This window comes from Bufo gargarizans, chromosome 3, assembly GCF_014858855.1.
Source record: "Bufo gargarizans isolate SCDJY-AF-19 chromosome 3, ASM1485885v1, whole genome shotgun sequence".
Classification (NCBI taxonomy): Eukaryota; Metazoa; Chordata; class Amphibia; order Anura; family Bufonidae; genus Bufo; species Bufo gargarizans.
In genome coordinates this window covers 474,603,251-474,616,830 of record NC_058082.1, presented here as the reverse complement: position 1 = coordinate 474,616,830, position 13,580 = coordinate 474,603,251, and the positions used below count along the sequence as shown (strand labels likewise).

Here is a 13,580-nt window from a genome sequence, read left to right as displayed (position 1 = left end):
TAGCCAAAACGGATCCGTCATGACCCACAATGCAAGTCAACGGGGACGGATCAGTTTTATCTGACACAATAGAAAACGGATCCGTCCCCCCTTGACTTTTAATAGAGTACATGATGGATCCGTCATGGCTATGTTAAAGATAATACAACCGGATCCGTTCATAACGGATGCAGATTATTGTATTATTTATCAGTAACGGAAGCATCTTTGCTGAACCCTGCCGGATCCAGCGAAAACACTAGTGTGAAAGTAGCCAAAGGTTTTGAGATCATCTGCTGGATTTCAAAACCCGAATTAAAAACGCAGATTTGAATGTAGCCTAATCAGTGAGCCGAGCGCTGAGAACACCACCAATCTCTAGACTAAGAATAGAAGTGCTCACATAGCGGGTTCTCTCTTCTCACTGCAAGAGACCGACTCCTTGATGGGAGTGAGCGTGCCATGTGAGCAGTCCTTGTTCCAGTAATCGGCAGGGGTCTCAGCAATTGACTCCATGCCATTATGACATACCAAGCGGTTTCCCTAAGTACACTGCCACTTTAAGACAAAAAGTGTTCCACGTAATAACTGTTGCTTTATGTTTTAGGTGTATGCTTGGGGATGCAGTTGGCTGTAGTGGAATTTGCAAGAAATTGTTTGAACTGGAAAGGTGAGTATTTGTATGATTTCATGAGGTGAGAGAAGGAATCCTGGACTCCATTTCACTTTCTGTCAGTTTTGTGAAGCATTGTGTTAAGGCTTTCAACAATATCATTTTATCGGTTTCAGATGTGTTACAAGGAGAAATGTTCGTAAAAAGAAAAGTTTGTATTTATAGCAGTCTAGCAAAAAATATAACAATACAAAATCAGGAGAATTGAAAGTATATAGAGAGAATGAAAGAAGTTCTTTACTTATGTTTATTAGTAATTCGTCTGATTAATAGCACAGGCTGAGATGAGAAATGGCATGTTGTGTCAATCTGGGACTCGGCATAGACTTTAGATAGCTGTTGGTTGAATGCTCATTTGGCTGACAGCTATTCCTCCAGCCCATCCCTATCCGTAATTCACACGTATTTTTGGCACGGTCAATCATGCATATGTATAAAATGGCAGGGGCTTTTCTCTCTCAATAACTAAAGAATCAGGCATACAGTATCACAATCCAGCTGCCCTTTTTTTTTTTTTTGTCCTGGCACCCATTTGCTGAAATCAGCACGTCTGACATTCATCTAATTTGGGACAGACTTTGCTAGGATTACACAGGGGTATATGTAAGATTGCGTAAAGGATGGGATCACTGATGTGGTTATATATCTGTAACACGGACACACATACAGGTACATTCATACGTCCGTGGAATGGGTCCGCATCCGTTCCGCAATATCCGGAATGGGTCTGGACCCATTCATTCTCAATGGGGCAGGAATGGATGCCGAGAGCACACTATGTGCTCTCCGCATCTGCATTTCCAGAACGTGGCCCGATCTTCCGGGCTGAGCTGCGATACCAATCACAACCACTGTACGATACTACGGAGGTTTTTATCCAGACAAAATTACGGAGAAACATGTGGCTTAAAGGTGTATATGCCCATCTTCACCCGTCCGGCCCCCCCTGATATGAGCATCGGAGCATTTCATGCTCAGATGCTCTCCAGCGCAGAGCAAGGTTTTTTTTTGTTTAAAATTGCACATTGCTGGACGGAAGCTTCCGCTCAGCAGTGTTCCCAGTGATGGGCGGGCTTTAGCTCTGTCCTAGCCGTTTTACAGCTAGGACAGCTCCAAAGCCCGCCCATTAGTGCCGCTGATGTCACTGGGCTCACTGCTGGGTGGAAGCCTCTGCCTAGCAGTCCCTATGGAGAGCCTGGTACGTCACCGAATCCGCATCTTGTATAAGTGAATAATACTAACATATTATGCAAATAAAAAAATGGCACCATACAGTGCATGTCTTAAATACCCATATAAATGATTGCCGTTATGTCCCCCAGTGACAGCTCCTTAAACAGAGCCAGCAGACAGGCCGCTTCTGGAAGAAATGCTTCAAAGGCTGAGAAGTGAAGGAGGGGGGGGGGGGGATGTATAAATCCACCCGTTTACATGGCCCCTACTTTACAACTGCACATCTTTAACAGCTCTTGCCAGACATCTCTCATCTCAAAGATAGCTCCATATGTCTAATTCTGTCAAAACATTTATCTCTAGAACTGCTCCTGTCCTCTTATCATCCTCAGTTGTACTTGACATTTGTGCAAAATTCAGCTAAGTAGAGCTGTCAAATAAAATAGACGGAGACGTAAATCACACACATTAGAGCATTACCTTGTTCAGTTCCTTGAAAACATACTCTACAGTCATTAAAATAGTTCAGTAAAGAGACTCTAAGTTGATAAACTGTTGAACTGAAGCAATGGGCGACCTCACCTTTGGTTGTTGAAATTAGGCACCACTCATCTGAATAGAACTTCGCAGCAAAACATGGATTTCTGCAAGCATAGATGAATGAGACAGTATAAACTCCTGCAGCAAATGCGCCACATTGTAAATTCACCTTTAAAGGGAACCTGTCACCGGGATTTTGTGTATAGAGCTGAGGACATGGGTTGCTAGATGGCCGCTAGCACATTCGCAATACCCAGTCCCCATAGCTCTGTGTGCTTTTATTGTGTAAAAAAACCGATTTGATACATATGCAAATTAACCTGAGATGAGCCCTGTCCCTGACATGAGTCCTGTAAGTGAGATGAGTCAGGGACAGGACTAATCTTAGGTTAATTTGCATATGTATCAAATCGTTTTTTTTACACAATAAAAGCACACAGAGCTATGGGGACTGGGTATTGCGGATGTGCTAGCGGCCATCTAGCAACCCATGTCCTCAGCTCTATACACAAAATCCCGGTGACAGGTTCCCTTTAACCGCCTCCGGACCGCCTAACGCAGATCTGCGGTCCGGAGGCGGCAGCTCTGCGCTCAGCGACGCATATACGCGTCATCTCGCGAGAGCCGTGATTTACTGTGAACGCGCGCACAGAGGCGGGCGCGTTCACAGGATCGGAAGGTAAGCGAGTGGATCTCCAGCCTGCCAGCGGCGATCGTTCGCTGGCAGGCTGGAGATGCGATTTTTTTAACCCCTAACAGGTATATTAGACGCTGTTTTGATAACAGCGTCTAATATACCTGCTACCTGGTCCTCTGGTGGTCCCTTTTGCTTGGATCGACCACCAGAGGACACAGGTAGCTCAGTAAAGTACCACAAAACACCACTACACTACACCCCCCCCGTCACTTATTAACCCCTTATGAACCCCTGATCACCCATGATCACCCCATATAGACTCCCTGATCACCCCCCTGTCATTGATCACCCCCCTGTCATTGATCACCCCCCTGTAAGGCTCCATTCAGACGTCTGTATGATTTCTACGGATCCACGGATACATGGATCGGATCCGCAAAACACATACGGACGTCTGAATGGAGCCTTACAGGGGGGTGATCAATGACAGGTGGGTGATCACCCATATAGATTCCCTGATCACCCCCCTGTCATTGATCACCCCCTTGTCATTGATCACCCCCCTGTAAGGCTCCATTCAGACGTCCGTATGATTTTTACGGATCCACGGATACATGGATCGGATCCGCAAAACACATATGGACGTCTGAATGGAGCCTTACAGGGGGGTGATCAATAACAGGCGGGTGATCACCCATATAGATTCCCTGATCACCCCCCTGTCATTGATCACCCCCTGTCATTGATCACCCCCCTGTAAGGCTCCATTCAGACGATGATTTTTACGGATCCACGGATACATGGATCGGATCCGCAAAACACATACGGACGTCTGAATGGAGCCTTACAGGGGGGTGATCAATGACAGGGGGTGATCACCCATATAGATTCCCTGATCACCCCCCTGTCATTGATCACCCCCCTGTAAGGCTCCATTCAGACGATGATTTTTACGGATCCACGGATACATGGATCGGATCCGCAAAACACATACGGACGTCTGAATGGAGCCTTACAGGGGGGTGATCAATGACAGGGGGGTGATCACCCATATAGATTCCCTGATCACCCCCGTCATTGATCACCCCCCTGTCATTGATCACCCCCCTGTAAGGCTCCATACAGACGTCCGTATGTGTTTTGCGGATCCGATCCATGTATCCGTGGATCCGTAAAAATCATACGGACGTCTGAATGGAGCCTTACAGGGGGGTGATCAATGACAGGTGGGTGATCACCCATATAGATTCCCTGATCACCCCCCTGTCATTGATCACCCCCCTGTCAGGCTCCATTCAGACGTCCGTATGTTTTTTACGGATCCACGGATACATGGATCGGATCCGCAAAACACATACGGACGTCTGAATGGAGCCTTACAGGGGGGTGATCAATGACAGGGGGGTGATCACCCATATAGATTCCCTGATCACCCCCCTGTCATTGATCACCCCCCTGTCATTGATCACCCCCCTGTAAGGCTCCATTCAGACGTCCGTATGTGTTTTGCGGATCCGATCCATGTACCCGTGGATCCGTAAAAATCATATGGACGTCTGAATGGAGCCTTACAGGGGGGTGATCAATGACAGGGGGGTGATCAATGACAGGGGGGTGATCAGGGAATCTATATGGGTGATCACCCCCCTGTCATTGATCACCCCCCTGTAAGGCTCCATTTAGACATTTTTTTGGGCACAAGTTAGCGGAAATAGATATTTTATTTTAATTTTATTTTTCTTACAAAGTCTTATATTCCACTAACTTGTGTAAAAAAATAAAATCTCACATGAACTCACCATACCTCTCACGGAATCCAAATGCGTAACATTTTTTTAGACATTTATATTCCAGACTTCTTCTCGTGCTTTCGGGCCCCTAAAATGCCAGGGCAGTATAAATACCCCACATGTGACCCCATTTCGGAAAGAAGACACCCCAAGGTATTCCGTAAGGGCCATATTGAGTCCATGAAAGATTGAAATTTTTGTCCCAAGTTAGCGGAAAGGGAGACTTTGTGAGAAAATACCCCAAAAAATCAATTTCCGCTAACTTGTGCCCAAAAAATTTCTATGAACTCGCCATGCCCCTTATTGAATACCTTGGGGTGTCTTCTTTCCAAAATGGGGTCACATGTGGGGTATTTATACTGCCCTGGCATTTTAGGGGCCCGAAAGCGTGAGAAGAAGTCTGGGATCCAAATGTCTAAAAATGCCCTCCTAAAAGCAATTTGGGCCGCTTTGCGCATCTTGGCTGCAAAAAAGTGTCACACATGTGGTATCGCCGTACTCAGGATAAGTTGGGGAATGTGTTTTGGGGTGTCATCTTACATATACCCATGCTGGGTGAGATAAATATCTTGGTCAAATGCCAACTTTGTATAAAAAAATGGGAAAAGTTGTCTTTTGCCAAGATATTTCTCTCACCCAGCATGGGTATATGTAAAATGACACCCCAAAACACATTCCCCAACTTCTCCTGAGTACGGCGATACCACATGTGTGACACTTTCTTGCCGCCTAGGTGGGCAAAGGGGCCCAAATTCCAAAGAGCACCTTTCGGATTTCACAGCTCATTTTTTACACATTTTGATTTCAAACTACTTACCACACATTAGGGCCCCTAGAATGCCAGGGCAGTATAACTACCCCACAAGTGACCCCATTTTGGAAAGAAGACACCCCAAGGTATTCCGTGAGGGGCATGGCGAGTTCCTAGAATTTTTTATTTTTTGTCACAAGTTAGCGGAAAATGATGATTTTTTATTTTTATTTTTTCTTACAAAGTCTCATATTCCACTAACTTGTGACAAAAAATAAAAGATTCTAGGAACTCGCCATGCCCCTCACGGAATACCTTGGGGTGTCTTCTTTCCAAAATGGGGTCACTTGTGGGGTAGTTATACTGCCCTGGCAATTTAGGGGCCCTAATGTGTGCGAAGTAGTTTGAAATCAAAATCTGTAAAAAATGGCCTGTGAAATCCTAAAAGTGCTCTTTGGAATGTGGGCAATAAACGGTGAAAGTAGTGTAGTGCAGAAGTGTAAAAAGTGGCCTGGTCATTAAGGGGGTTTCAGCTAGGGGGGTTGAAGTGGTTAAAAGGATGCTCTGCTATAGGAACTCATTCCCTATCCACAGGATAGGCAATTAGTATCTGATCATGGGGGTCAGACTGTTGGGACCAACTATGGATCTCAAGACAAAGGTGATAGACATCCCAGAGTGAATGTAATGGTGGTCACCCATACATGCCACTCTGTGCTTGGCTTCTCTTTGGCAGCCCCATGTGTGACCACCACTCTGTTCAGCCCAGCACCTCATTCTTGTGATCAGTGAAGGACCACTCATCAGATACTTAGCCCCTATGTTCTGGGTAGGAGATAGGGTCCTATGGTGGGACAAACCTTTTAAAGCATAAATTGAATCCAATCTTTTTAATATTTATATTTTTGTTTTTCTTTAGCGCCAACATATTTTCCACTACTTCCCAATTCTCGGCATTGATGCACTGGTGAAAACTGAGAGCCCCTGTACTAGTGATTGGGGGGCCTAAAGAGTGCTGACAGCAGTCTAGCATTTGTCTTCTATCGATAGGTGATAAACGTTATTTGTGGGGAATAATGAGGGATGCACTCACTTCAGAGAACAGAATTCGGGGTGTAAAATTTCATATAACCTATGACGTTTATGAAATCTGCTAAATAACCTATCACCTTGTATGGTCTAAAGCTACGGCATAGTCCACAGATTGTTTTTAATCTGGATTTCTGTCTTGTGCAGATGCAAACTCTACAGAATTTGACCCAAACACAAAGAATCCAGTGGTGAGTGATTTCTTTACATTTACTATTCTTCAGTCCTAAGAATAGGTAGTCAATATCGATCTCCCTGAAAGCCCCTTTAAGGGATTTACACTAAGGCTGCATATACAATGCTCAAACAATGTTTGTCTCACTGCCATTTCTTCTTGTTGCCTGTTGAAGCTCTACTTGGAACCTTGTTAAGATCCAGCCATGCTAAATAGGATTTTTTTTGCCATTTTTCAAGTGGTCTTAAACTTTTGATCAGGACTGTGTGTATATATATATAACTTTGTTGTAATCGTACCGACCCAGAGAATGAGGGGAACAGGTCAGTTTTACTGCATAGTGAACGCCCGCCGTGAAAACAAAATCCATAAAACTGTGGAGGAATTGCATTTTTGTTTTCTAATTCCACCCCATTTGGAATTTTTTTCCAGCTTCCTACCACATCATATGCAATATTAACCACCTCCCGACCGCTGTACGCACATATGCGTCCGGGAGGTGGTTGCTTTACTCCTCCTGGACGCATATACGCGTCATCTCGCGAGACGCGAGATTTCCTGTGAACGCGCGCACACAGGCGTGCGCGCTCACAGGAACGGAAGGTAAGCGAGTGGATCTCCAGCCTGCCAGCGGAGATCGCTCGCTGGCAGGCTGGAGATGTGATTTTTTTAACCCCTAACAGGTATATTAGATGCTGTTTTGATAACAGCGTCTAATATACCTGCTACCTGGTCCTGTGGTGGTCCCTTTTGTTTGGATCGACCACCAGAGGAATATGAGACTTTGTAAAGAAAAAACAATAAAAGAAAAATCATCATTTTCCGCTAACTTGTGACAAAAAATTAAAAATTCTAGGAACTCGCCATTCCCCTCACGGAATACCTTGGGGTGTCTTCTTTCCAAAATGGGGTCACTTGTGGCGTAGTTATACTGCCCTGGCAATTTAGGGGTCCAAATGTGTGAGAAGTCCTTTGCAATCAAAATGTGTAAAAAATGGCCTGCAAAATCCGAAAGGTGCACTTTGGAATATGTGCCCCTTTGCCCACCTTGGCTGCAAAAAAGTGTGACACATCTGGTATCGCCGTACTCAGGAGAAGTTGGGGAATGTGTTTTGGGGTGTCATTTTACATATACCCATGCTGGGTGAGAGAAATATCTTGGTCAAATGCCAACTTTGTATAAAAAAATGGGAAAAGTTGTCTTTTGCCAAGATATTTCTCTCACCCAGCATGGGTATATGTAAAATGACACCCCAAAACACATTCCCCAACTTCTCCTGAGTACGGCGATACCAGATGTGTCACACTTTTTTGCAGCCAAGGTGGGCAAAGGGGCACATATTCCAAAGTGCACCTTTCGGATTTTGCAGGCCATTTTTTACACATTTTGATTGCAAAGTACTTCTCACACATTTGGGCCCCTAAATTGCCAGGGCAGTATAACTACGCCACAAGTGACCCCATTTTGGAAAGAAGACACCGCAAGGTATTCCGTGAGGGGCATGGCGAGTTCCTAGAATTTTTTTATTTTTGTCGCAAGTTAGTGGAATATGAGACTTTGTAAGAAAAAAATAAAAATAAAAAATCATCATCATTTTCCGCTAACTTGTGACAAAAAATAAAACGTTCTATGAACTCACTATGCCCATCAGCGAATACCTTAGGGTGTCTACTTTCCGAAATGGGGTCATTTGTGGGGGGTTTCTACTGTCTGGGCATTGTAGAACCTCAGGAAACATGACAGGTGCTCAGAAAGTCAGAGCTGCTTCAAAAAGCGGAAATTCACATTTTTGTACCATAGTTTGTAAACGCTATAACTTTTACCCAAACCATTTTTTTTTGCCCAAACATTTTTTTTTAATCAAAGACATGTAGAACTATAAATTTAGCGAAAAATTTATATATGGATGTCGTTTTTTTTGCAAAATTTTACAGCTGAAAGTGAAAAATGACATTTTTTTGCCAAAAAATCGTTACATTTCGATTAATAACAAAAAAAGTAAAAATGTCAGCAGCAATAAAATACCACCAAATGAAAGCTCTATTAGTGAGAAGAAAAGGAGGTAAAATTCATTTGGGTGGTAAGTTGCATGACCGAGCGATAAACGGTGAAAGTAGTGTAGTGCCGAAGTGTAAAAAGTGCTCTGGTCATGAAGGGCGTTTCAGCTAGCGGGGCTGAAGTGGTTAAATGGTGCCGTTAGAAGGTAAAACTTGTCCCACAAAAAATAAGTTTTTATATGGCTATGTGAGCGAAAAAAGGCAGGAAGTAAAAAACGAAAACACACATAACAGAAAATCTGGAAAGGGTTAATGAAGTGAAGATGTCAGTGTCACTAACTTTAGAGTAGAGGGGAATATAGCTTACAGTCAGCTTCTCTTAATCCTAGTGTGTCATCTTTTGACCATTGAAACAAACAGTAACGACGCATGTGGTCAGGTGACAGGTGTATCCACAGAAGTTACAGTGCACAGTACAGAACCCATTGTGTAGTCCTTTTCTTCTTAGTGGACTAAGTCCTCCAATTGGTGACATCATCAAGGAACCTTTAGCTACACTGAGTCAGAGCTTTTATATATGTCCCTGCTGCGTGGGAATCTTCAGCACGGGGACGGCGGTGTTTCTCGCAGTCCTCTCATGAGCCGAATGATCTTTCATCCTCCTCTCCCACCTGCACTTATCATACACATGTGCAGACCCACAGCTCTCTCATTGATCCAGCAGAGTCCTGTGAATCACTAAGGAAGCAGTCAGGAGGGTCTGGCGACTATAAGACACAAGCACATCTCTCCTGACATGTCTGTTTTAGTAACTACTCGCATTCCCCATGTAATAACAATTCCGGAACATCTGTTCTTATTCCTCTATGTTGCACTATTCCTGTATTATTCCTCCTAGAAGTTTACAAATAAATTGCCAGCAGTCAGCAGTTCTAGGGTTGGGCGATATCAAAAATATTCCCACGATAACGATATTAAGACATTTATCACGATAACGATATATATCGCAATAAATGCCCATTTAGAAGAAAAAGCACTTGGGACCACAAAGCGACATTATACTGTATGGGGGCAACAAGGAGACGTTATACTGTATGAGGGCCACAAGGAGACATTATACTGTATGAGGGCCACAAGGAGATTATACTGTATAAGGGCAACAAGGAGACATTATACTGTATGGGGGCAACAAGGAGACATTATACTGTATGAGGGCCACAAGGAGACATTATACTGTATGAGGGCCACAAGGAGATTATACTGTATAAGGGCAACAAGGAGACATTATACTGTATGGGGGCAACAAGGAGACATTATACTGTATGAGGGCCACAAGGAGACATTATACTGTATGAGGGCCACAAGGAGACATTATACTGTATGAGGGCCACAAGGAGATTATACTGTATAAGGGCAACAAGGAGACATTATACTGTATGGGGGCAACAAGGAGACATTATACTGTATGGGGGCAACAAGGAGACGTTATACTGTATGAGGGCCACAAGGAGACATTATACTGTATGAGGGCCACAAGGAGATTATACTGTATAAGGGCAACAAGGAGACATTATACTGTATGGGGGCAACAAGGAGACATTATACTGTATGGGGGCAACAAGGAGACATTATACTGTATGGGGGCAACAAGGAGACGTTATACTGTATGAGGGCCACAAGGAGACATTATACTGTATGAGGGCCACAAGGAGACATTATACTGTATGAGGGCCACAAGGAGATGTTATACTGTATGAGGGCCACAAGGAGATGTTATACTGCATGAGGGCCACAAGGAGACATTATACTGTATGGGGGCCACAAGGAGATTATACTGTATAAGGGCAACAAGGAGATGTTATACTGTATGGGGGGGGGGGGTGGGCCCCAATGGGGTGGTGGGCCCCGAAGAGACATTATACTGTATGAGGGCCACAAGGAGACCTTATACTGTATAAGGGCCACAAGGAGACGTTATACTGTATGGGGGCCACAAGGAGATTATACTGTATAAGGGCAACAAGGAGATGTTATACTGTATGGGGGGGTGGGCCCCAAAGAGACGTTATACTGTATGAGGGCCACAAGGAGACGTTATACTGTATGAGGGCCACAAGAAGACATTATACTTTATGGGGGCCACAAGGAGATATTATACTGTATGGAGGCCACAAGGATACATTATACTGTATGTTGCGGCAGGCTACAAGGTGACATTATACTTCATGGGGCGGCTGGGGCCAAGGTAACATTAGGGATGAGCGAATCGACTTCGGATGAAACATCCTATAAAAGCCAAGTGGTACCTTGGAACCGAACCCGAGTTTGGGAAATGTTTTTTTACAGTATAAATCAATTTCTGAAGTTATTATGCGAAGTCTCGCGAGACTTCACGAAGTAATAACTTCGGCTCATCGGAGCCAATACATTCTAATACTGTACGGAGCGTTCACTTCGTACAGTATTGAAACAAATGTTTTATGCAAATCGACTTCGGATGTTGCATCCGAAGTCGATTCGCTCATCCCTAGGTGACATTATACTGCATGGGCCGCTGGGGACAAGGTGACATTATACTGCATGAGGCAGCTGTGGACAAGGTGACATTATACTGCATGGGGCGGCTGGGGACAAGGTGACATTATACTGCATGGGGCGGCTGGGGACAAGGTGACATTATACTGCATGAGGCAGCTGTGGACAAGGTGACATTATACTGCATGGGGCAGCTGGGGACAAGGTGACATTATACTGCATGAGGCAGCTGGGGACAAGGTGACATTATACTGCATGAGGCAGCTGTGGACAAGGTGACATTATACTGCATGGGGCGGCTGAGGACAAGGTGACATTATACTGAATGCCGTCATACTTGTTATTTGATGTACACTATTTTGGGGGCACCCAGGCTGGCACTGTCATGCTTGTGCTCTGGCTGCTTTGCAGGATATGACCAACAGCTGTGGATGGGCTTTATGTGAAAAACGCTCTCTAAAAAAAAGGGAAAAAATAACAGACCTCATCTCACTTAAAACCAAAGTTTATGCGTCAGTTTGTTAGAACTGTGTCCGTGGGTCGTGGAGCCTCCATTAGCATGCAGCTTGTTTGTAAAAGTATATATAAAGTTTAATGTAAAAAAAAAAAGCCTGCTCGCCCCCTCCCTCCAGTGCATCTGCAGCCGCGTCCAGCCCTCCGCGCGCTAGTAGTAATGCAGGAGGCAGAGGCCAGTGAAAGCACAGCGCCCACGACCAGAGGAGACGCCTACACAAGCCGTTATCCGACACCGTTATACGCAGCAGAAAATGGACCCTGAGCACCACAAACCCACGAGACCTCCATATACATAGCCAACCTGCACCTGGAGGTCTCAGAATTAGGCGGAAGTGGCCACTCGGGGACTGACATGTAAGCAGGTGGCAGGACGTGGACATTTTAGGAGCGGTCGGCACACATGCGACCGCTCCTATGACATCATTAAACACCACGGTTATTAGGAAACGGTGATATCGCCATGTCGCCGCTTCTTAATATTGCTGTATACCGTGGACACAGGTATATCCCTAGACTGTGCAGGGACCCCCCCCCCAACTGGCAACACCCATCTGTACCTTTACTGCAAGTTGCTGACAATTTATTCATAAACAGGGGAATATCGTGGGAATGGCACATCATAGTTTTAGGAATTGATGCTCCAGATTTGTTATTACATGGGGAGTGCAGGTCGTTACTAAGACAGACATGTAAGTCTTAGTAAGTAAGAGCTCATGTAAACTTTCATAGAAGTACAATGTAAAGGTGCAATAAGTTATCATCTGTGTCCATAAAATTTTGCAGTACTTCGATGGCCAGGATTTTGGGTCCTTTCAAGTCTTGGTTGTTGTTGGAGATCGTCCACTTCCAGCGTGCATTATTTGAATTTAGGAATTGATGTTCTCTGTGTATTAGTATACATACAAGACTAAGCTGTTGTTTACTATGTTTATACCCCAGTTATTTTTTGGATAAAACTCATCAAGTGACTTCACGCCAGAATTTCTTTCCAAATTCTACAGCGTCCTTTTAGCCCAAATATAGTTTTCTCTGCACGCTTGCTGAAATCTGTGAGATGTTCAGAGTTTGCTGGCACACATTAAGCAGATTATCACTGATGCAGAGTTCAAATACATTGGCTAAACCAGTAAATCCCCAGTAGAAGATGTAGAGCAGTACAGAAATAATGAGGAGAATGCTATACTACAGAGAAGTGAATTGGGAGTATAACATTTGAGATGGAGTATGGAAATAATAGCCTTAGTACTGTGCATTGCTTAGGCGAATCGTGCAGCTCTTAAAATAATATTATTTAAAGGCTATGTACACCTTTGGAGGCAATTTTTTTATGATTTGTATTTTACTCATTTTTCAATTAGCCTTTATTAAAACTATTGAGCCGTTCTGTCACAAAGGGTTAACTGTTTTTCTAGCTGTGTGACTGGTGCTTTCAATTTGTGCCGGTCATCTAATAAACCTTATCTCTAAACTACCGAGAGGTCATAAACACTTATCCAAGCCACATTTTTATCAGTAAGATAAGAACTGAGCTATAAACGAGTATTTCTGACAGCAGAAATAAGGTGCCCGTCAGCTCCTGGTCTGATGGAATAGACATAAAATCCAAAGGGTGCTACTGGAGCATATCTTCTCTGTACAGAAAAAAGGAAGCCATATTTTTTAATAAAGACCAATTTCTAAAAAATGGGTACAATGCAATTATAATAAAAAACAAATGCCCCCAA

At 44.1% G+C, this 13,580-nt stretch overlaps 1 protein-coding gene across 1 annotated transcript in view; it reads left to right on the top strand.

The window, feature by feature from the left end:
- The window catches only part of CTPS2 (CTP synthase 2), a 191,229-nt gene that overhangs the window by 124,267 nt on the left and 53,382 nt on the right, over positions 1 to 13,580 (top strand). Inside the window, exons 13-14 of the mRNA XM_044286767.1 lie at positions 587 to 649; positions 6,780 to 6,823. Coding sequence (XP_044142702.1) covers positions 587 to 649; positions 6,780 to 6,823 — 107 coding nt within the window. The remainder of the gene's footprint in view (positions 1 to 586; positions 650 to 6,779; positions 6,824 to 13,580) is intronic.